This window comes from Lampetra planeri, chromosome 15, assembly GCF_965212315.1.
Source record: "Lampetra planeri chromosome 15, kcLamPlan1.2.h2, whole genome shotgun sequence".
NCBI lineage: Eukaryota > Metazoa > Chordata > Hyperoartia > Petromyzontiformes > Petromyzontidae > Lampetra > Lampetra planeri.
This window is the reverse complement of record NC_136121.1, coordinates 6264903-6287694: the sequence shown is the minus strand read 5'-3', so window position 1 is coordinate 6287694 and position 22792 is coordinate 6264903. Positions and strand designations below refer to the sequence as shown.

At 46.1% G+C, this 22792-nt stretch overlaps 1 protein-coding gene across 2 annotated transcripts in view; it reads right to left on the bottom strand.

Annotated features, from left to right (window-relative positions):
- Positions 1–4487: 4487 nt before the first annotated feature.
- ANAPC10 (anaphase promoting complex subunit 10) overlaps positions 4488–22792 on the bottom strand; it is a 42003-nt gene continuing 23698 nt past the window's right edge. For both annotated transcript variants that reach the window (XM_078600882.1, XM_078600883.1), the window contains exon 5: positions 4488–6084. In XM_078600882.1, the coding sequence (XP_078457008.1) occupies positions 5854–6084 (231 nt within the window). In that variant the 3' untranslated portion in view covers positions 4488–5853. The remainder of the gene's footprint in view (positions 6085–22792) is intronic.

Genomic DNA, 22792 nt, shown 5'->3' with positions numbered 1-22792 from the left:
CACTGTGGACTCCACACCGATCTGCCCGGCGATCACCCGCTCCCACTTACCATCACTCGCGAAAGAGACCCCTAGGTACTTAAACTCCTCCACTAAAGACAGCTTTCCCCCCTCACCTGGACAGCATACTCCACCATCTCCGGGAAGTGAACCATGACCTCAGATTTGGAGGTGATGATCCTCATCCCAGCCGCTTCACACTCGGCATCAAACCGTTCAAGTGCACGCTGGAGATCACAGACTGACGAGGCAAAGAGGACAACGTCATCTGCAAAAAGCAGCGACGACGCCACCTCCATGCCCCCGTACCGGATACTCTCCATACCTCAGCTGCATTTTGATATCCTGTCCATGAAAATCACAAACGGGAGTGGAGACAAGACGCACCCTTGGCACAGTCCAACACCTACAGTGAACGACCTTGATTTAACACCAAGAATACAGACACAGCTCTCACTCTGGGAATAGAGGGACCGGATATCACACGAAAACGACACCGGTGCATCATACTCCCGCAGCACCTCCCACAAGACATTCCGGGGAACACAAGTCTACGAAGCAGAGGAAGACCGAAGGATACGCCCAAGACTCCTCAAATATATGAGAGAGAAAAGAGCTGGTCCATTAGTCCACGACCCTGACGGAATCCGCATCGTTTCTCCTGAATCTGAGGTTCGACCACTGGGCAAAGCCTTCTCTCCAGCACTCTGGCATCGGCTTTATCTGGGACACTGAGAAGTCTGATCCCTCTGCAGTTGGAGCACACCCTCTGGTCCCCTTTCTTAAAAATCAGGACCACGACCCCAGTTTGCCAATCCAGAGGTACTGTACCCCCCTTCTAAGCAACATTGAAGAGGCGTGTTAACCCCAACACCCCGAAACTGTCCAGCGCTTTCAACAACTCTGGGCGAATCTCATCCACTCCAGCAGCTTTTCCGCTATGAAGGCCTTCGACCGCCGCAGCGGCTTCAGCAGCCGTGATGGATCAGACCCCCCCCAGCTGTTCCCAGGGCTGCCTCGTAATAGGAGGGCATGTCCACAGGGTGGAGGAGCTCCTCAAAGTGTTCCTTCCACCTCTAGACTATCTCCTAAGTTGAGTTCAATGTTACGCCACCCTTCCTGAGAACAACCTGGGCCACGTCCCGTCGACCCCCTCCTAAGGTGTGGCATTGTTTGCCATAACATCTTTGCGGCTGCCCGGTAGTCCCTCTCCATGGCCTCTACAAACTCCCCCCCCCCGCCTGGGCTTTCACTTCAGCGACTGCTACCGCCCTCTTGGCAAGCGAGTACCTCTCAATCGAGTCGCGAAACCTTTTTCCGAAGCCTCCTTCTTCAACTTGACAGCTGCCCTCACCACTGGTGTAAACCGCCATGACAGGCACCAACTGCCTTCAGGCCACAGCTTTTCGCAGCTGCATCAACAATTGAGGTCCTGAACATCGTCCGCTCGGACTCAATGTCCATAACCTCCCCCTGGAGTGTAGGAGACATTTTCCCGGAGGTGGAAGTTGAAAACCTTCTGCACTGGGTCTTCCGCAAGACGTTCCCAAAGAACTCGCACTATTCGTTTGGGCCTTTCATGTCTATCTGGTCGGTGTCAAAGCGTCGGATCCAACTTACCACCAGGTGGTAATCAGTTGACAGCTCTGCCCCTCTCCTCACTCGAGTGTCCAGAACATACAGCCTTAGGTCCGATGATACAACTATAAAGTCAATCATTGACCTTCGGCCCAAGGTGCTCTGGTACCAAGTACACTTATGAGCATCCTTGTGTTCGAACACGGTGCTTGCAATTGACATTAAGTGACTAGCGAAGAATTCTAATAACATCTCACCATTCGGGTTCAGATCAGGGGGGGCATTCCTCCCAATCATGCCTCTCCAGGTATCTCCATCGTTGACCACATGACCATTGAAGTCCAGTCAGAATATGGAGTCGGTAGGCAGCACTCTATTGAGCACTGCATCCACCGTCTCGAAGAAGTCTTAATACTCTGAACTGCTGTTTGGTAATACGCACAGACAAATCAGAGTTTTCCTTTCCGAGACCCGAGGTCTCACTGAGGCGACCCTCTCATCCACTGGGACAAACTCCAACTGAACAGCACCCAGCCGGAAGCTTGTGGGTATCCCCACGCCGCCTCTCACCAGGGGTTCCTCTGGAATAGGAGGCTACCCCCCATCGAGAACTTTGGTTCCAATGCCAATGCTGCGTGTGGAGGTGAGGCTGACTATGTCTAGTCAGTACCTTTCCACCTCCTCCACCAGCTCCGGCTCTTTCCCCCCCAGTGATGTGACATTCCATGTCCCAATAGCTGGTGTCCATTGCCAAGGGCCAGTCCGTCTGAGACCATCACTCTCCCTACCAAACTGGCATCACTCACACCCGCCCCTCACCCTTCATCCTGCGGACGGTGGGCCCACAGGACAGCGCCACGTAACCATTTCGGGCTGGGCCCGACCAGGTTATGTGGATCACCCGACCACAAGGTGCTTGCTGGTGAACACCACCCCCAGGCCTGGCTCCAGGGGGGTATACCTTGTCCGGGGGAGGTTCTCCGATTTGTATATTTCCGAACCATTCATGAGGGGCTTTTGTTTGGACCGTTATTTGTGTGGAACCTCCCCCCAAAATCTGTTCGTCAAAGGAGACCCTACCCTACCAGGCGACATAGCTCTGAGGGTCACTGGAACACAAAGACCCCACCACCACGATATTTATGTAAATATGACAAATTGCAGTCTTATTATGGTGGCTGTTATGTAATGCTCGGTGAAATGTGGCCAAATACGTTCTACCTAACTTCAGATAAAAACATCACATTTTTAATGTTTCTCAGCATAATAAAAATAAGAAATAACCACAACCTCACTTTAAACACATTTAAAGCAGAAAAAAAGTCTTAAAAAAATCGGAAAATTACATATATATTTACATTCAATTTTCAGAAATGTACGTTTAAAATATATTTTTTGGGCAAAATTGAGCAAAAGAGTTCATGAACTTTGACAATCCTCGATCTGAAACCACAATGGGTATCCACAAACTTCTCCTAGCATGTCTGGCAAGGCGATAATCATCCTCTCCAGGACCTTTCCCGGGACACACTGAGGAGGGAAATGCCCGAGTAGTTGTTAACATCAGTGCGGTCCCCCCCTTTTTTAAAATAGGGACCACCAGGGCATCCTTCCAACCCTGCGGAAACCTTCCTGTGGACCTGACAGTTGTGATGACATCACATAGAGCAGTTTGCGCAACAAACGCCACCCTCCCTCCCGAGGTCAACTCTCCCTGGCGCTTTACCTGGTTTCAAGCTCCGCATCGCCCTTCGGACTTCCTTAAGAGATGCAACTTCAGCCAACCACTCAAAATAAGCAGCCACTTCCTTCAATATTTGAGGCACAGCAGCACCAGCAGGGTCAACCCCACTGTATCCTATGATATTCTTTGAGCAATGGGGTTTTTCCCCTTCCCCCAAGACCGCACAGACACACATTGCATGTACATCTCCAGACACATGTCCTCAAAACTGACCACATGTTAATTTAATTCTGGTGGCGAATGTTTAGGGGATGTGGCTTAGACAAGTGTCAACGCAGTGGAACACTCATTTCACTCGGTCCCCAGAGTCCACACCACTGGCACTCAAAACTCTTTGGACCGCAATGGACGATTCGCTGGGTACCCTTTTCCAGCTGTGTCTGCTTTGCCAAGAAGAAACATAAGTTAATCAGTCATATGCTGGTATAATTCCAGGTTCTCCCCAACTCCAGGTCCCATGGCGAGTATTATTTGCCAATTCATGATACGTGAGCATGTTGCCGCTAGCCAACCTATATTGCAAAGCCATTATTTTGAAACCATAAAAAATGTTACAATTGGTTAGACAGAGACACAAGGAAATTGAGCCCTCATCCACTGAGATGATGGCCAACAAGAAGCCTGACGACCATATCTACAGCCAGTCTGGAATCATTAACCTACAATAAGAAAAGACTAAACTCAGTCTTCGCATAGTGCCCTTTCATGAAGACACTGAGTGGGGGCGTTAAGACATAGTTTCCTGGCTGAGGGCCAAAACCGCTCGACACAATATCTGGTCTGGTCTGAAGCCCTCCTGAGACACGAATTCGTAAACAAGGCTTCCGGTGCAAGCGGAGAAATGAGCTTCCCTGTAAACAATACGTATCATGCCAGCACAAAGTAAACAGCTCCCCTCTCACGATGAATAATAATTATTCATCGCATACAAGAAAATGACATGTGCAGCATGAATCAATGTGAGAGCCAGTGCCCTCCATGTGTGCTCCCCCTCCCAGAATTCTTAAATCACATTTTCTTGGATGGTCACATTTTCCAGTAGCAACAGAACTGCCGATTGTTGTCCTTCTCCCGCACCGACGATTAGCATGGTTGGCTGCGTACGGTGCGAAAGAAGTTCAACGTACATACATGCAATACCGCCGTTCAGCAGAAACAGGACAAATTGTCGACAAATATTTATTTATCTCTATGGCAGCATTCATTTCCCTGAAGAGGAAACTTAAGTATGCTTATTATGTCATACACGTGATTCATGCTAGCCTTTGAAAGGTTTGGCAAGTGTAGACAATTAAGGGGGCAATTGTTTGCAGCTGATGTTTTGCCAAGTTGTTTCAGTGAGCCCGTGAAGGAGAACACATATGAAGGCTGTGTGAACGTGCACACGTGTGTATTGTGCGAGTGCGAACGTGACGACTTCAATTTTGAAAATAAGACGATGATGAGAGTTAATTTGATTCAACCAGTTTTGTGGTCTCGTTGTTTGTTCTACACTCATAGTGGCTGATATACAACATGAGAGTGCACCGTATCCTTGCGGAGCATATGGCAGCGAACGGAACACCAATGGACACATCTGCGGTGAGACAATGACACTTGGCCGTTACACAAAGGTCATTTAATTGGCGCTCGGCAAAATTAAAACTAATCGCGTAACGTGTGGCTTCCAAATTGAAAATCTGTCATCGCAAACAAGGCTTGACCATTCTGTCCGGGAGAGATTTGATTCTATACCAAACAAAAAATAGGCACGAGGCCCGTGACGAGTTAAAGTTAATCACGTAGAGAGCTGGCAAGCAGCCAGGATAGTGGCCGTATATTTGTGGCAGCAAGCAAACTCCAGTGGGCTTTGTACGAGCTTCAAGTTTCGAATAAAACTTTCACGACTGCATTGCCAAAGGGTGTAGAAACGGACGATAAAAAGCCTCGCTACCATCATCACCAACTCTGCCGTGCAATGGAAATAAACAGATCTCCAACGTGTTTTCGGGTCGTACCGCGTGTTGTTCGGCACGACATCCGACGTTTCACTCCACCCGCTGGGAGCTTCTTCAGGAACTGTGTGGAGAGTCACGTCAGACACCGTGTCGAACATAACATGGTAGAACCAGAAAACACATCGGAGAGATGTATACAGCACAGCTTCGGAAACCTACAGAGTAACAGATATAAATACCATTTCGCAGGCTAACGTTTTGGGAAATGGTCCTGCTTTAAAGTGGGGCAGCCTGTGACATTTAAAGCCCCATTACGATCACAGCATTCTTGACCCATCTACAGCTTTCATCTTTGGCAAAGTTGTAATTTCACCAGGCCTGTAAGACGGCACGAGAAGAATTGTGGCGTGCGCCTGCAGGGCGAGAACAACTGGACTCTCATCATGCCAAGGTGGACAGGGGCAGGCGGGGGGGGGGCGTTAAAACCACCGCGAAGGGTCGTGACACGCGCGGCTTTGCGAACACCGTTGGGGATTCCGTGGGTTCGTAACGGCGCGTCGCCGAGAGAACCGCGCCGCGTTCTCGCGCCGCCCCTCAACGGACGGTGCTGTACACGAGGCACCCGACGGTGGAGAGGCGCGGCAGGTTACCCACGGTGCTCTCCTCCACGGGCGTGTAGACGCGGATCTGCCGCATGTGCGTGTCGCGCCCGTTCTGGTGGTTCGCCAGCACTGCCATCTGGATCATGAAGGTGCGCAGGGGCTTGCCGTCGGCGTCCGTCAGCGGGATGTGCACCCAGCCGCTGGGCTCCACAAGCTCCAGCTGCTGCTTTCCGCACGCACGCGCAGAAGAAAAAGTTTCTCCGTTATGGCCTTTGAACGAAACGACGGGGCGCAAAGTCGTTCCTGAACTTTTTTACGTTAACCGCGGCCGCCACTGCCCACGATGCTGTCCATGCGGTGGTGCCCTCATCGTGTGATGTAACAGCCTGTGGGGGCAGGTGCTGTTAGCGAGCACCTATTAAGGCTGGCACGGTGCACGAGTAAGTGGTGTGGCTAGCAACAAGCCCGTTGCCTCCGTCTCCCCGGTGACGATGTTTATACACACACAGCACCATGTAGGGCTAAGTACATTTCGATTTAAAGCTTTCGTGACCGCAGGGAGTCATCTTCTTGGTTCTTTCGGTAAAGTCACGTAGAAGGGAAATAATAAAATAATAAAAATAAAACATAATAAAATAATTCTCACGACGTTTCGGCCACAACGCAAGCAGCCGCGTTGTGGCCGAAACGTCGTGAGAATTATTTTATTATGTTTTATTTTTATTATTTTATTACTTCCCTTCTACGTGACTTTACCGAAAGAACCAAGAAGGCTAAGTACATGTTTGAGTCGAACTGTCGGAGGTTCAGGACCGGTTCAGATATTCACAACACATTCGCAACGCACGCAGACAAAATTCCCCACGGTTAGCGTCATCGACTGGAGGAGGAAGTTAGCGTGCAACTACGAAGGCCAGACGCTATATACAGGAGGGAGGTTTGGCCAGGACTGTGCGCAGCGACCTTCATCTCCCAGGGTGCTGACGTTCACACATTGCACCAGGCACTCATTTAAGGCTGAATCAACCAAGCGGGGAAACATAACAGGTTAAAACACCGAGTATCACCCAACCACGGACAAGGCCAGTAACTGCAGCCAGGTCGCACGAACTCACACGCCACATCTTCACGGGTGTACACACGCACACACGTGTACACGCGCACACTCACACAGAAAGACTGGCAAGTCTGCAGGAAACTCCTGCTTTCAAACTCAATGGCACAAGAAACCAGCTTAACCTGATTACTATATATGCTGCATACCCATGGCGTAACATTACGGATGACATCGTGTAAGCCAGAAAATAATTCGTAAAATGAACCAAAGTTTTCATGCAAAATGAAATTTCTAAGGTTTTCCAAGTCACGAGCACCGCGCGATGGCGAGACTTGCCGTCATCTCGCAGCTGTTGGCTCACCGCTGCGGTGGAGTGAACGTGCTGCAATAATTTTAAAAATATTCCCCTATTTTGTCCACAAACAAGATTTCTTTTTGAAATCTAACTTTTTCCAAAAGGCGAGTATGATGCTATGCCTTGCGCGCTATAAGCAGACGGTTTACACCATGACATGAAACAACATGTGTTTGGTCAATTATTTAAGTAATTCTTAAGGAACACTCTCAAGACTCCATGCAGATGGGAATATAACCTACTTGATGTACTGTCTCCTGCTGGTGGGTGTATCAAGTAAGTCCAATTCTTGCATGATCCACCAACCACTTTTCCAAGTGGGAAGATCAGACACCCTGCCAAATTAACTAGATGGGAAGGCCTGGTTGGGTAATTTAAACCCAGACTCCAAAAATTGTTATTCACGATTTACTCGCCATACCACCGTCAACATTATAGGGAGATATTAAAAAAAACACAAAAACAATACATCATGGTATTTCCTTATTCAATATGTTGCTGCATTACACAGATTAAATGTACAGCATAAAAACACCTAATGAAAAATCATGTTGATACGTGTTAAATGCAGATCTTCTATAGCTCAGCTTGCCAGTACTCTATTTCTCAGCGAGCCATTTGAAGGCTTCCCTTCACTGCTGTTCACACTTTTATCTATCATCCACGCTTGTTTTTTTCAACACAAGTTCTCGTGGACACATCACCTGCTCATCAGCTGCAGTTCGAGGCATAAACAACGCTGTTTGAGCCAATCATCATCATTCGCCATTATCCACTTGCCACGGTCACGTGACGCAAACATTCCATCAAGCTCCTGCACACGAGCACATTTCGTCTCTCCGTCTCCACGGGTTGGACGTCACAACTCAGGGTGGACGTCACAACTCAGGGTGGACGTCACAACGCACGGCGAAAGTCCCCCGTCCGCAGGCGCACAACCCGGTGGGAAATGAGCGATGACGCTTTTGATTCCCCGGCAACCAGGGCACCCTGTCACGTCGGTGGCCGGGCGGCTAGTCCCAGACTTCGCACGGCAGGTGTGGGTCATGGGGTCACCGCCACCACGATGATTGATAGGCAACGGTGCAATTCACACACCGACTCCAAAGTTCCCACCGCATGCCACTTGCATGAGCAACGCGCGAGCGTTCTCAACAGGCTAGTGATGTGTGTCACCCACCCAGCCATTCGATGAATTGCCACCATTAAGGGTTGCGATTGGCTTCCTTCAAGAATCTACTTTTCTCATTTTACGGATTTGTTCGTTCCGTTTCTCATTTTTCCGTCTCATTAGTAAATTTGTTTTCACTCCGCTAGCCTGCGTGTTAGATTGGCATTTGCACATCCACTTCCACAAATTGTAGTAATCATAATAACAACCGATTCTTACATGCACGAATCAATGCAGGAATCGGAACGCGAAATGCATTATAACAGTTACATGCCTACCCCTCACCGCATGAACTCCAAACTCGAGTGAGCAGTTGCAGTAGCTGTAAACGTGGGAGCAGTGGAACGTATTCACGAATAATCCGCTCGCTGAAGCTCCAGCAGCCAAAGGGGCGGGGGGGGGGAGTGGCGAGTGGTTTTGCCCCACTCTGGCACACGGATCTTTCTTTGTCTTCGTCAACCCCTTGGTAACTGCGTGGACACCCACCCCCCTCCCACTTTAGCCTTTTAACAGACCACCTAATCATGATGGCTGCATCCCCATTAGGGGGTTCGTGAATACCTGGAGAAATCCCCGAGCTACCCCCGTGGCATCACGGCGCCGCCACCGTAGGACCACGCACACCGATCCCGACGTCCCGTCCCTGGTTACCAGCCGTCGCGGCGGTCTGCTACAGGCATTAAAATACCATCAAATGAGAAAAAGGGGGAGGAGGGGGGGGAAGAGGCACGCTCCCGTCCACAAATTTCGGCGCAAGTAAAAGTGCAGCCGTCCTGGATGGGGCCTTTCATCATCGAGGTGTCTCGAGGGCTCGGACGGCGAAGGAAGTCACGGCTGGGATCTGTCGGTCTTGGCGGAAAAATGTACGTGTGTGCGCGGCAGTATGGTATTACCAGGCACGGCAGCCTCCCTCCAGCGAGGCAGCAAACCACTGTTGCTTCCACGTCTTAAAAATGGGATTGTATAACAACAACGAACCCCCAGTAGAAGTAACAGTTCCAAAAAACGATTCTGCAACAAAAAAATCTTCAGTTTTAGAAATCTAGTTGAGTTTTGACAATTTGCAGACTGGTGTTTACAGATGTTGCTTAATCTTCTATAAAAAAAAAATCTAGGTAGTGGAATTTTTCATATATATAATACATCCGTGTGGAACGCACATAGTTGTTATTTTTCCGAATTAGTGATAACAAATGCCAACGTTTTGACCAGCAGGTATTTTTCCAAGCCCATGGAAACAACGAATAAGGCTCCAGCGAGGTTGAATAGGGACAACACATTTACGAGCGTACCATGCTCTCATTAATACAAATTTAACTAGCATAAAAGCGGGTTGCAACATGGCATTCATTTACAGCTGTGGCAATAATACAATGGAATATGCAATGACGGCACAAAAGAAAATATCGTTATCAACAAATCTGTTGCCATAGGCCACGAAAACTGTAAAGAGACCAAGTGGATCCTTGTGGTTATAAAAAAAATCAATGGCTCTTTGGGTTCTACTGAAAAAACTGGGTGTCCATTGCTTGATTAAACAAACACTTCTGAATATATTTCTATGTTTGAATACTGCACATATGAAAAAGGCATAATTTATTATATCAATAAGTTAATCATACTGATAGTTGTTAATTTGATGAGAATAGGTGGAGAGGAAGGGGTTGGTGGCACAGTGGCTAATACACTGCGCTATGAATACTGTGACCCGAACTCGATTTCCAGCCACAGCCACCATCAGTGCAAGTGTCACGGTGGCTATGAGATGTTAACTACCTCGCCTGGTATACAGGAGGTCGTGGGTTCGATCTCGACCTTGACGCCTGCTGCTGTATATTTGGAGTTTGCGTGTCTCTCTCTCATCATCATCATTACGGTGGCTATGAGATGTTAACTACCTCGCCTGGTATACAGGAGGTCGTGGGTTCGATCTCGACCTTGACGCCTGCTGTATATTTGGAGTTTGCGTGTCTCTCTCTCATCATCATCATTACGGTGGCTAGGAGATGTTAACTACCTCGCCTGGTATACAGGAGGTCGTGGGTTCAATCCCAACCCTGACGACTGTAAATTTTAGGGTTTGCATGTTATCCCCGTGGTCTCGTTCAGAGTATTTGGATGCTATCAATTTCCACATGATAAGCCACTTCGTTGAGCTATCATTTGTGGCCAGGTCGATTCTGAAAAAGAGCTACATAGCTCAGTGGGCCTTATCTGACAACATTTAAATAGTTTAGTTTGAATTTAGAATCAGTTTCGCTCGTCGACATCAACCGGCACTGACCATAAAACCTGCACTGACCAATGTGATGAAGTATGGTTGAAAAAACCCTGTGAATTGACACAGCGTGGCCTTTATTCAGCAGTACTGACAAGGGCTGTAACTATTGTAACTTTTTTGTTGTCATATAATGGTGGTTAAAAGCGAGGGATAACATACATTACAATGTGCTTTGGTTGCGAGCATTTGAATTACTTCTCATAAAAGTAATCCCTGTACAGATTTCCCCCGTGCACAATGGCTCACAGAGAAATGTATTTTTTTCCAAGAGGGAACACACTGACCTACAGCTACTCAAAGGCAAGCGTCACTGCCCCACCCACATGCCCCATTATCATCATCAACACATCGCGCGGCATTGTCAGAACACGCAGTGAACTTCCAACACTGCGACACACACGTCATGAACACCACAACCATCAGCAGCAGGCGCATCCACACCGTTATCCACTGCTTGTTGGAAGGAACCTCCATTCCAACTAACATCGCTTTAAACGCACCCTCTGCAGCTGATATCAATCTCACTCCCGCATGTGCCCATGACAACATCGCTCCATCGCTACCTTTGGTCATCCCTGCTTGTTAGGTTGGTCGTCACGTTTAGGCTGCCACCGATTCCAAAGCACCTGGGTTCATTCATTAAAGAAATGCTGCGCTGCAGAACAGGGCACCGACTTGAACGTGTGCGAGTGCTTGGCCCACGTGTTTGGTAAATAAACTGGCAGCTGCCACTTCCAATAGTCAGTAGTCAACTGACCACATGTGTGCACACACTGCACAAGCAAAATGCTTGGGTAAGATTTTAATAAATAAAAAATGAAGGGACTGCACTGACGCGCATGTATATTTAGTAAATCGCCACATTCATCATTAACTCCGACATTCTAACAGAAGAAATATTCACTTGGCTGATGTTTTGAGTAATGGCACTTCCTCAGAACAGAGAATGGGTCATTGCTACAAGCATAAGGCAAATTTAATCATAACAATGCTGTTTGTTTATCCAGTCATGCCCGAGTTCGTCTCAAACCTATTTTTCAGGTCCTGCTTGGGCGTAAAGCACAAGTCTCGCATAGGTGGAGTCACGTGGGAGAAAGCTAAATTACCCAGAGATAACCCACGGATGCAAGCGGATAACACTCTCAGGGCTACACAGACGGGTTCATGAACCCACATCGTTACACAAAATGAAATACGACCCTTGCTGGGACTAAAGGGAACGGGTGCAACCCAGCAGCCTGAGCAGCCTTCGTATGTGTCGAGTGTTAATAAGGCAGTGCTAATGACGAATGTGGCGATTAAGTGTTTACTTGCTGCAGTGAGCTAGAGGTAAGATTCAGCGGGAGGAATACTTTCCTACACCTGTGCGGGCCGACGCGGTCTCCCATTACCCCAGCCGCAGGTGTTAACAATGAGATGGAGGGCATTCCGAGCGCGCGCTGGTGTGCATGTAGACAGGAAATTAAATTGCACCCAAAGGGGAGGCCACCCCCTTCAAAGGTCCGCAACATCAAATGGCGCTTGCGCGCCCGTGATCCCTTTTGATGCTCCTCCGTCCGCAAACATTCCGCTCACCGCAGCCTTCGGTTGCAATTTTTTGCGGTTGCCTTTGGATGCGACGGGGCCGTGAAAGACCGTGACTGTGCGCATAACAGTGGGGGCGGGAGGGGGGCTTCTCTTGTCACTGCGCGCGGCTTATGGCAATGGTTCGCTTGTTTAAACAAGCGACTGGGTGATCCTTTGCAGGATCACAGAGAGAGACCGAGGGTGCAAAATGTCGTTCATAAAAGGTGCGCGCACACGCACGTGTAGTCACTCTGGAAACCAAAAGTCTTCGACGAAGGATGGCTTGCGTTTTCTTTATTGTTATCTTGCAATTTCATTGATATTACCATCTTAGCAATTATAAAGGGGGGGGGGGGGTCATGGCGCAGTGGTGGTTAGTACTCAACCATGAACCTGGCAATCTGAGTTAAATTGCGGGCCACAGCTAATATCAGTGGCGAGTGATATTATGAGCAGGTCTTGGGCCCTCGCTTCACGAACCTGCACTGAGCAGACAAGTGAAACGAGGTCAAATATCCCCAACTGACCGATAAGGTGCGGGAAGGCCTTCATCCAGCGAGCGGGAAATTAAATGATAAATTAACATTTAAAACTTAATAGTAGAAATTCTAAATGGACAAGTAAAGTTTAAAATGGCTTAATCAGAGACATCGTATCGTGCCAATGAGCTTGTAATCTCATGCTTAGGTATGAAAGAAAACTTTTAATGCCTGCAAAAGTGCTCACATGCGTTGGCCATCATTGCAAATGATAAGCTCTAAGTTAGTTACGGTTGGCTATGTACAGTGCGAAAGAAGTTCAACATACATATATAAAAAATGTGTTTTGTCCATTATAATTATTGAGATTCTATGTAATGCAGTTATCCAATTGGAAGAGTAACGATGCCTGCAAGGGGTTTTACGACTCTTACACATGAGTACCAAGTTGGCACGAGAGGTGTTTTTACAGACAAATAATGCAATGCTGCAAGAAGGCTAAGAATTTTGAAATTATCTGGAAATCTCATCAGATACAAAAGTACTTACGTGGTATTTGGAATCAACAATTGAGCCCTAACTCACCGCAGGCTTGGTGGAGTGGTCATAAACTTTACAAAAGCAAAGGATCATTGCTTGCTGGTGCACCCACCGATGCTGTGTCTCGTTCTTCTGGCCATGATCTTCACCAAGAACACAGCGGTGGTCGTCAATAATTACATTGGTCAAAGTTCCGTGGCACTCTGTGTCATTGGCCCTGTCACTCTCTGGCGTTGCAGCACATCCACGCCACAATCTCTCACACACCCGCGACCGCACACATGGGAGTCTCAAGTTGATGGAGATGAACCACGATGAGGGCCCGTTTATTCGCACACCAACAGGGCCTGTAACGTGACCACGACTCGGCCTGCGGACACAGCACACCCATGTCCGAGCCCCCCCTCTCGGCGTGCCACGTGACTCTGTCTTTCGAGTCACGTGTCTGCCCACGTGTGGCGCATGATAGGGACGGGGCCTAAAGAGCCGTCCACCTGCACTCAACCAATTTAGACCCAGCTATCGACATGCCAATATTGCGCAATCTCCTCGTGCTATTTACTGCAGCCAAGCCATTCCCACACACGTGACACTTGGTGGTGGTGTCACCACACGCACGATTTATCCTTACCGTAACAAACTGTTAGACTTGGACTAAACAGGCAGACCTCGCTTGGCACGGCCGCGTAAGAACGCCGCTTCGTTATAGCGCTCTTCGGCCTGGAGAAACTTTACTTTAAAATGTATGAAAATTTTACTTTACAAAAATGAAGAAAATCCAAATATCTAAAAAGCTCTTACGAGTGAGAACACACAGCACCAAGGAAACGCCCCCCACCACCCACCACCACCATTTACTCGACCAATGAGGTGTGTGCGTACGCACTGAGCCATCTAGCACCCCCGCCCCCCGCGATTTGATTACGGTACATTTCATTGTTTTTTTTGCGTTATTCAAATACTTGTTATTCAATGTTACTTCAGTCCGCTCTGAGCCATGCATCCCTAGCCGATTAAATACACAATAATAATCCACCAACCGATGTGTGTTTAATTCGCCTTGGTCTCTCTCTCTCTCTCGGACTTATTTAAAAAGAAAAAATATATCTCCTTATTAATAATTTATAATAAATCCACCCACCGACGTGCGTTTACTCCGCCTTGTTCTCTCGGCCGTATCTCTGTGTGTTCATGTAGAGAATTTTAGATCCATAATGTCTGGGAAAAGTCCCCACAAGTGTTAGCGCTGGAAACATCACCAAAGTGTCAAGGAAAAGCATTTCTTTGGATGTTAAAATGCAAGTGATGAGGCGGGTCGAGGCGGGTGAGTGCAAGGTGGATGCACTCGTGAGTACAGTACATAATATTGGCTGATGTTTTTAAAATCAATTATTCTTATTTCTAAAATGTTAACCATCTGGATTATTAGCACCCCAATGAAACCTCCATATATTGCAAAAAAAAAAGTAATAACGCTGTCGGGAACGCATTCCCAAATATACAATGGTATAATGACCCCTTTTAGTGCCGATTTGATTCGCGCGCACTTCCCCACGAATGCATCTTGAGCACGAAGCGAGATCTAAGTGTGCTGCATTTCTGCTCATCTGGCTATTCGTAACGTTAATTCAGTGGGCCGCTCGACAAACTCATTTTCAAACAACATTTTCACCAAAATAACAATAATGTCATCTATTTAGGCAGGAAAGCCTCACTAAGTCATACTGTTAGGTTTTTTCGGTAAAGTCACGTAGGTAAAAAAATAAAATTAAAAATTAATAAAAGTAATAATGGAAATAAAATAAAATAATAAATCACGACGTTTCGGAGGCAACACAAGTCTCCGTCATCAGGTGGGACCGTCACAGCTAAAATTACTGCATCTACAATTAAAACCTTACTAAGTCGCAATACCTTTTCTGGAGGATCCTACCCTGTTTGGTTTGGCTCATCATAGTTTCCATAAGAGGTTTTTTTTGGGTTAGATCGCGTAAATATATAAATGTGTCGCTAAAACCCGCCACCACCCGACACAGACAAGCAGTAAGGATTGTTACGTAAAAAGAACGTGGCCAATTCGTCACTAGTACAGCACACCGGTGTGTTGGAGAGCAAAGCCACAACATTTACAATCTTATTTTAAATTATGTTTTTCATATTGGATTATACTGCAGTACCCACAGGAAACCCATGCAAATAAGGGGGTAATACTTACAGGTCATAACAAATGCCTTCATGAACCCAAGTGCTGTACCGAGAACTCTCTGGCAGCCGTTGAAAATGTTATACGTTTTGAAAGTGATTAACCTTGCCAACAGCCACTGAAGTAATGTCCTTGGAAGAATATTAATATAAACGTCTGCTTTAAAGACCCTGTCACATTACTTGCAAGTTTAGGCCAATTTGTGCCCGTGTCATTGTTCAAACTTCAAATTATCAATTTTACCTGCAGCTAAATTGTCACGTAACACAGTGTCCCAGAGTAACAACAATTACCTGGGTAGGGCTTGTCAAAGAACCACACGGAGCTCTCACCTGGGTAGATAAAAGGGACACCGAAACGTGAACTTGAGCGCACGCCTAAGCTGCCCAAGAATGCAACAGGCAACACAGGAGCCGAGAGGAGACCCCTTTGCTTTTTTTTTTACACTTACACAAATTTATTCCACCGATCGCCGTGGGCCATTCTCCGCATGCGCCGCGGAAACCCTGGGCAACGCTTGCGCGGACAATCCGACCCTTGTGTCGCGCGCGAGCGTCGACGGCGATCGGGTTCACGGAGGGGCAGGCAGCGCACGTTGGAGCGGTAAATAAAGCGAACCGTCGCTCGGAAGGGACACGCCAGCGCTCGGCAACGCATCGCTTCGACGGAACGGCCGGCCTTCCACAGTGCCACCAGTGTGTTCCGGCCCCGCGTAAACGCGCTGAAATTTAAGTTTAAAAATTCCAGCACGTCTGCCAAGCAGCAGCTACCCCCTGCTGGGTCAAGTTTCAGCAATAATATTTTTACTCGGGAGGGGGGGGGGCTGAGATGCCACTGGCAACAGCCCAAATGTCTCTGGAGGTACCGACATTAAACGGCTTGCGGACCGGTGGCATATGTCATGGAAAATGACCTTGGATATTCCATTAACGCTTCAAAAACACCTAGAATCCGCACGGACAATAAATCTGCGAGTTTTAAAACAAGCCGTCTGCTGCCTTCAATGCGTCTTTCATCCACGGGTCGGACGCAACATCAGCAATGGGATCCTGACTCGACAGTAGATCCACTGGCAGTCACCCTCCTGCTTGCCGTTTAATGGCGAGACATCAATTAAATTACGGTGCATTTCAAATATCTGTCGCCTGCGGCTCTTTAAATAAACAACCAGCTGTGTGCTGGGGTTGGCGTGCTCTCTGTGTGTACGCGTAATGTGCATCCAGTGCAAAAAAAATATGAAAAACATACAGCCGATTTTTTGGTTACAAAAGCAGACATTATGATGTGCTACCAGCTTGACAAACGGTAGAGTTATTTGGACACAACAGCTTTACGTTGTCGTCAGGAAAGGTGCGTAAAGCACTCGCGGCTAACGTGGTCCAGGAGATGGATTACGATGGGCTACATTTTTTCAGGATATTAATATACGTCCGCTCAATGGGCAATGAAAAGTACAGCAAAGATTTAACGTCTAATTTATAGCTTAGTGAACGGGAATTGAGATATATTCTTCTGCAAAGGAGGACAGCATGAGCCCACAGGAACCCATTAACACGAGTTCCCTGTGAATGAGTTAAGGGGGAACTTAAAATACGGGACGTGAGTTATGACACAAGCACACATTGCCCCACTCTTGCAGATGGATATGTCGAACATAATTATTCATAAATTTCTAATAAAATACGTTTAAAAAGCACCTTTCTACAAAGTACTTAACGTGCTGAAATATCTACCTTAGAGGACAAACACAAACCTAGGAGAGACTCCATTGACAGCATTGCTCAGGCACAAATTAAATTCCAACTCACCAACTGCATCATTAACCCTACACCCCTGAAATTCTCCACACTGTTCCGGTGGTTTTGCGTGGAAAAAAACCCATCAAGCAGTAATGCATGTTTGCTCACAATAGGAGATGTTAAATGTCTAGTGTACGAATACCAAGTTTCAAGTTGGTGTGCCCAGGATAGTCCCATTTGTGAGATAGAATGCCGGATCTTTTGGGTCCCGGGGCCACATCATCGGGCTAGCGCAGCCTTCGGTGTAAAACCTCGCCGAAGATTAAGGTACGGGCCATGGGGCCATTCTTCAGCGCATCTACCGCACAAGAAACTTCGGAGAGGGTTACCAAGCATCTGTATGAATTTAAGCCGAGCCTCTGAAACAATAGTTCATTGACGAGCCTGCTGATCGTCAGAATACCTTTCCACTGATGAAATCTACACCAAAGGTAGTCTTCATAAAAACGGAAATGAGATGTTAAAAGTAACACCTTGCAGATGGTATCGCAGAAAATCATTCTACTACTCTGAGTGTTATACACAGTTGTGAATGTGCAACAACAAAGAAGATATCGCTGCTGCTCGTTTATTTATGTTACTTAACTACATTTGCTCAGGACGGCCAAAAGTGATCGCATCTGTAAACATTTCTTTTAAAGTAGAGACGTCGGAATGAATTTAGGTTATAGGTTGAGCGGCACAGTGTAGACTGCATTGGCAGTTAAAAGGAAAATGCATTGAACAAAGTGGCTTTGAAGAGTCTCATTGTGATGGTATGTGTGACGTCATGCTCAGAGCATGTCGCACGAGCACCACGCAGCAGTGCTGAAGTTATTAGGGCTCGCTGGAAGGCTGGGTGCTTGGGTAAGTGGTCCACAGACATTCAGCAGGTTAGGGCCCCTCTTGCAGCTCCCTAATTAAATGCAACCACTGTGCCAGCACAATAAGCCACTCAAAGTGGCACCTGTGGAATGGACTTTCAGACTCGCATCCAATTTGCCGCAACGGCTAATTCTCCAACGAGGCGGCGCAGTGGAAACACTTCGTGTCTCGTCGCAAGAAGGGCCTCGAGTCTCTAGACCCGAGATTCAATTGCCGACTTGGGTTTTCTTTTTGTGAGGCGCCGCTGGTATGGTCTCCCTCATGGCCGATTTTCTAAAGACCATACAACGCGACTGGAACGGGTGCCCCTCGATTTGGGAAACGTTCAGTTTTACGAAATTTCGCGTGAACTCAATTGACAAATTATGGACACTGCTCAATGAACGAAACTTCACACGGCACGCACCACAGGATCATCAAGAGGCACCCGTCATCCATCCGCGACAGCGTCACGGTATCACCCACAGTGCAACAGTAATGCCCTCCACATCGCCTTGCCAATCGTTCCAACTTGCATATATCTTTTGGCGAGTTCCCCGAAATGGTGAATTGTTTTTGTTTTCAATTAATTACTTTCAATCGTTTTAATATGTATGTTCTTTACTGTTATTTTTGTTTCGTGAAAAGTGATATAGGAATACATTTTTAGGTTATAAGTAGAGTTGGAATGATGTGTCCGAAACACACCCCTAATTTTTTGTATTAAATTAATTGGGAACAGCCATTCATTTCGATTAATGACATTTCCTTTTTACGCGTGAATCGACTGACACCTGTGTTGGCCAAAACATTCCAATTGTGAAAAAAAACCTTTAAATTACTTAATTTAAATTTTATGTAGCAACATTGCCCCCTACTGTGAAAACATTGGCAACACCATCCTGAAAAAAAGTGCCTTTCCTCGTCAAAAAGGCTTAATAATAATAATAATACATTCTGCCTGTTCTCACCACTAATTACAATAATCAGGATGGTTGGTCACCAGCTACAAAGGATGGTGATGGGGGAAACACTCTAAGACAATTCGAGTAGAAGACTGACTGGAGGTCACCAAACATTTGACGTTTTGCCACTCGAAAGACGCAGCGATGGACAGAAATAAGACTGCCAGTGTTGACCCTCCTTGGCCAAGTCCAATCAAAATGCAGATCTTGTCAAAGCATTATTTTACAGATTATTTGCTGACTTACCAACTCCCACAAGCACTGTCATAACACTAAGTCATATGGAAAATGACCATTACTACAAATTCTGAAGATGAAGGGCACGTGACTAACTTTCCTTAACACTGCTTTATTGCTCTCGACCAGAAATGAAAATGTTTATTACAAAAACAAACCATATTATGGATTATTAATGTTATTTCAATTATCACAAACTGCTCATTCATTTCGCAGAGCAGGAGAGTGGAAATATTCGTATTTAAGCCATGTAAATGTAGAAGTGGCCTTTTTCTTGAGCATAGCTTGGCAGGGTTTTACTATAACAGACAGAGCAGCTGAATTCACGGGGAAGAATTCAGGTGCGTGTAGAGGAGCATGAATACGGTCTTCTGGCACGGTTTAGCATAACAGAACCTCGTGCCTTCTGGACTGCAAGTATATTGTGATCACTTGGGCACATGAAGGTCAATTAACACTGGACATCATCTTCTTGGTTCTTTCGGTAAAGTCACGTAGAAGGGAAGTAATAAAATAATAAAAATAAAACATAATAAAATAATTCTCACGACACCATCATGAGGCCTCTTTTGCCAGTAGCAAAATATAATAATAGGTTTTTCACCCTTTTTCCTGGCAACAAAACTGACACCTTTTTTCAAGGGATCATGTTTGCATTACCCACAATGCCTGCGGTCAGAATGCAAACAAAAAAACAACTCTGATAATGTATGCATTGTCCTTGAAATTTATTGGTCCACACCAGAGACAGCTCTTCTTAGAGCCCAGTCTCATATGGTGTTGGACCAGATGACGCCAAAAGGCGTATTGTGGTTAATGCAAACATGCTTCCTTCAAAAAAGGTGTCAGTTTTGTTGCCAGAAAAAAGGGTAAAACCTATTATTATAACACTGGATAGTTTGAGGCAGGGCTTTGGGAATCACATGCATTATCTCAATTATTTAATTATCTTTCAAAGAATTGGGGGAATTTACATATAACCTCTCAATCATGGAATTGGCCAAGTATCCTGATACAGGACCAACATGAAGGTCTTCAGACTCACCAAGGCTTCCCTGAGTAAATAGAGGTCATTATTAATTATAGTTGTGGGTTAGAATAACATTTTGACTTTTTGGCTGTGAAATTAATACTTTGACAGCCTGTTCATGAAAATTATATCATAGAGTCATTAATACGAGTAGCCGGACACCAAACAAATCACCTGGTGGCCGCCATAGAAAATTTAACCAATCGCTGTGTTCCCATTAAAAAGCAGTCGATAACTAAAAAAAAATCTGTATAAAAATTGGAAACATTTTATTGGCTTAAATTATGTAACTATCCATTATCCTAAGTAGACTTTCATGGCAAGCTTCCTGATAATAACAATCCGTAATTGGATGGAATTCATCACGATTGTAATTTTAAACTTACTTCTCATTTGCTGCAACCTAAATGTAGTCGTTCACAAAACTAACATCGACGTATACATTTAAAATATATAAATATACATCTCGGTCGTGGGTAGGTTAGGTTATTTGCAAGGAGGCATCAACTCCGAAGATGTCATACACATTTTCTAAACAATTTTGAATCAAATAAAACTTCACTCATGCAAACAATCGGAAAACTGGTAAATGCCCCCCTTACAAACCAGCCACGGCGAGCCGTGCTGACCGCTTGTCGAAACAGAGAGACTTCACAATGCAGCTTTGTGTGCAAACGGTCACACTGGAGGACAGTATTGAATGAGCCGGGGCTCAGATAACAAGTGGTGTCCAATACGCATGGGACCCGCGTAACGTGACGAGGCATTACGTGGAGCTGGAGATGAAGGGCAGATGATAGAGCCACCCTCACAGGAAGGAGATGGATCTTCCATGTGCAGAACATCCTGCTAAGGTCGTCACCTCGAGCACAGCTGGAGATTAATAAGCCTTTAATGTATTGGTGTAGCTTTCCTGTCTGGCCATGCTGTCGAAACCGCGCGCAAATGTGGATATTTTTTTACTCTTGCGAGCCCTTTTTTCTGAGAAAGTGACACTCATTCAGTTAGTATACACTAAGTTATTTGTAGCTGCATCTCAATTACCGAATTTCAAGCAGAGCATAGACTCGGAATTGCATGAGGCAAGCCTTTGCACGCTCAACGAGAAAGGGGAAATTGCATAGAAATTATACCGTGAAAACCTAGACCATTTAGTTTGGTTAATATGGAAATTTTTAAGGTTATTGAAACAATAAACAAAGTCCTTCAGAGAACCAAAGAATGTGTCTGTAAAGGAAAATTATTTAAAAAATGAAAGTGATACATCTTCCAGAGTAAAAATGGTACCACTTTTGTCCGTGCAAAAGTTTTGTAGAGCAGATCATATCACACACTTTGTGGTGGCGATTTTTTTTGGCTTCATCGGATAGCAAACAGCCAATACAAACACTCTTAAAGTATTACATTTCATGCCAAGCATAATTTTCCTTTGCATGGCCAAACTAAAACTGCTTCATTCAATACTTAAATGATTTCTTTGCTCATTTAAACACAATGCACAGGATTTTGTTGACATTATCACAAGAAGCTTCGAGGCAGAGTATCGCATTCGCTTCTGCAATAACTTACCATGCTCACCATCTAAAGTAAAGTGGATCTTGAATACTCCATTTTACAACAGGCCATCAACTGCCTGTGCCAAAAATACACTTGATAATTACGCGAAATTAAGTAATTCGACAGCTTTTGTTTTCACAAACTATTCAACACTGTCATCAGCCATTGCCCATCCGCTGCTAAACGAAGGCCTCCCCCAAAACCTTCACAATACCTCGTGGGCCAGTGCCCACTACCATTAATCTCTCGTCTGGAGAAAAAAATGACCTCATCGCTAAATCCCCAGGCGGTCGGCCTCCTGCGCTCGTTCTTTCCGTTGGATGCCGTTTCGTCACCAGTCTCGTCCCCCCTGTATAGTGATGTTTCCTGCCAAAGCCCGTTTACTTTTCTCACCGATTGTCAATACGATGTCTCCGATTGAGTTTCTCCCCTGATCCGTGTGTTCCTTTTTCTGTCTCTCAGTGCATTTGGGGTGCCACGGTGGCGAGATGTTAACTACCTCGCCCGGGTATACAGGAGGTGGTGGGTTCGATTCCAATCCTGACACCTGTATATTTTGAGTTTGCATGTTCTCCCCGTGGTCGCGTGGATTTTTCTCCGGGTCCTTTCCCTCCACACTTAGAAACATGCATTTCAAGTAGTTGGCTGCTATAAATGTCCACATGATAAGCCACTTCGTTAAGCTTTCATTTGTGGCCAGATCACTTCTGAAAAAGAGCTATATAGCTCAGTGGGGCTTACCTGGTAAAATAAAAAAAAGTTTTATTTCCAAGCAGCCCATTAAACTGTCCGTGCGATGAATATAATTCAAAATGACATGAAATGAGATTATTAAAAATGTTTGTTTT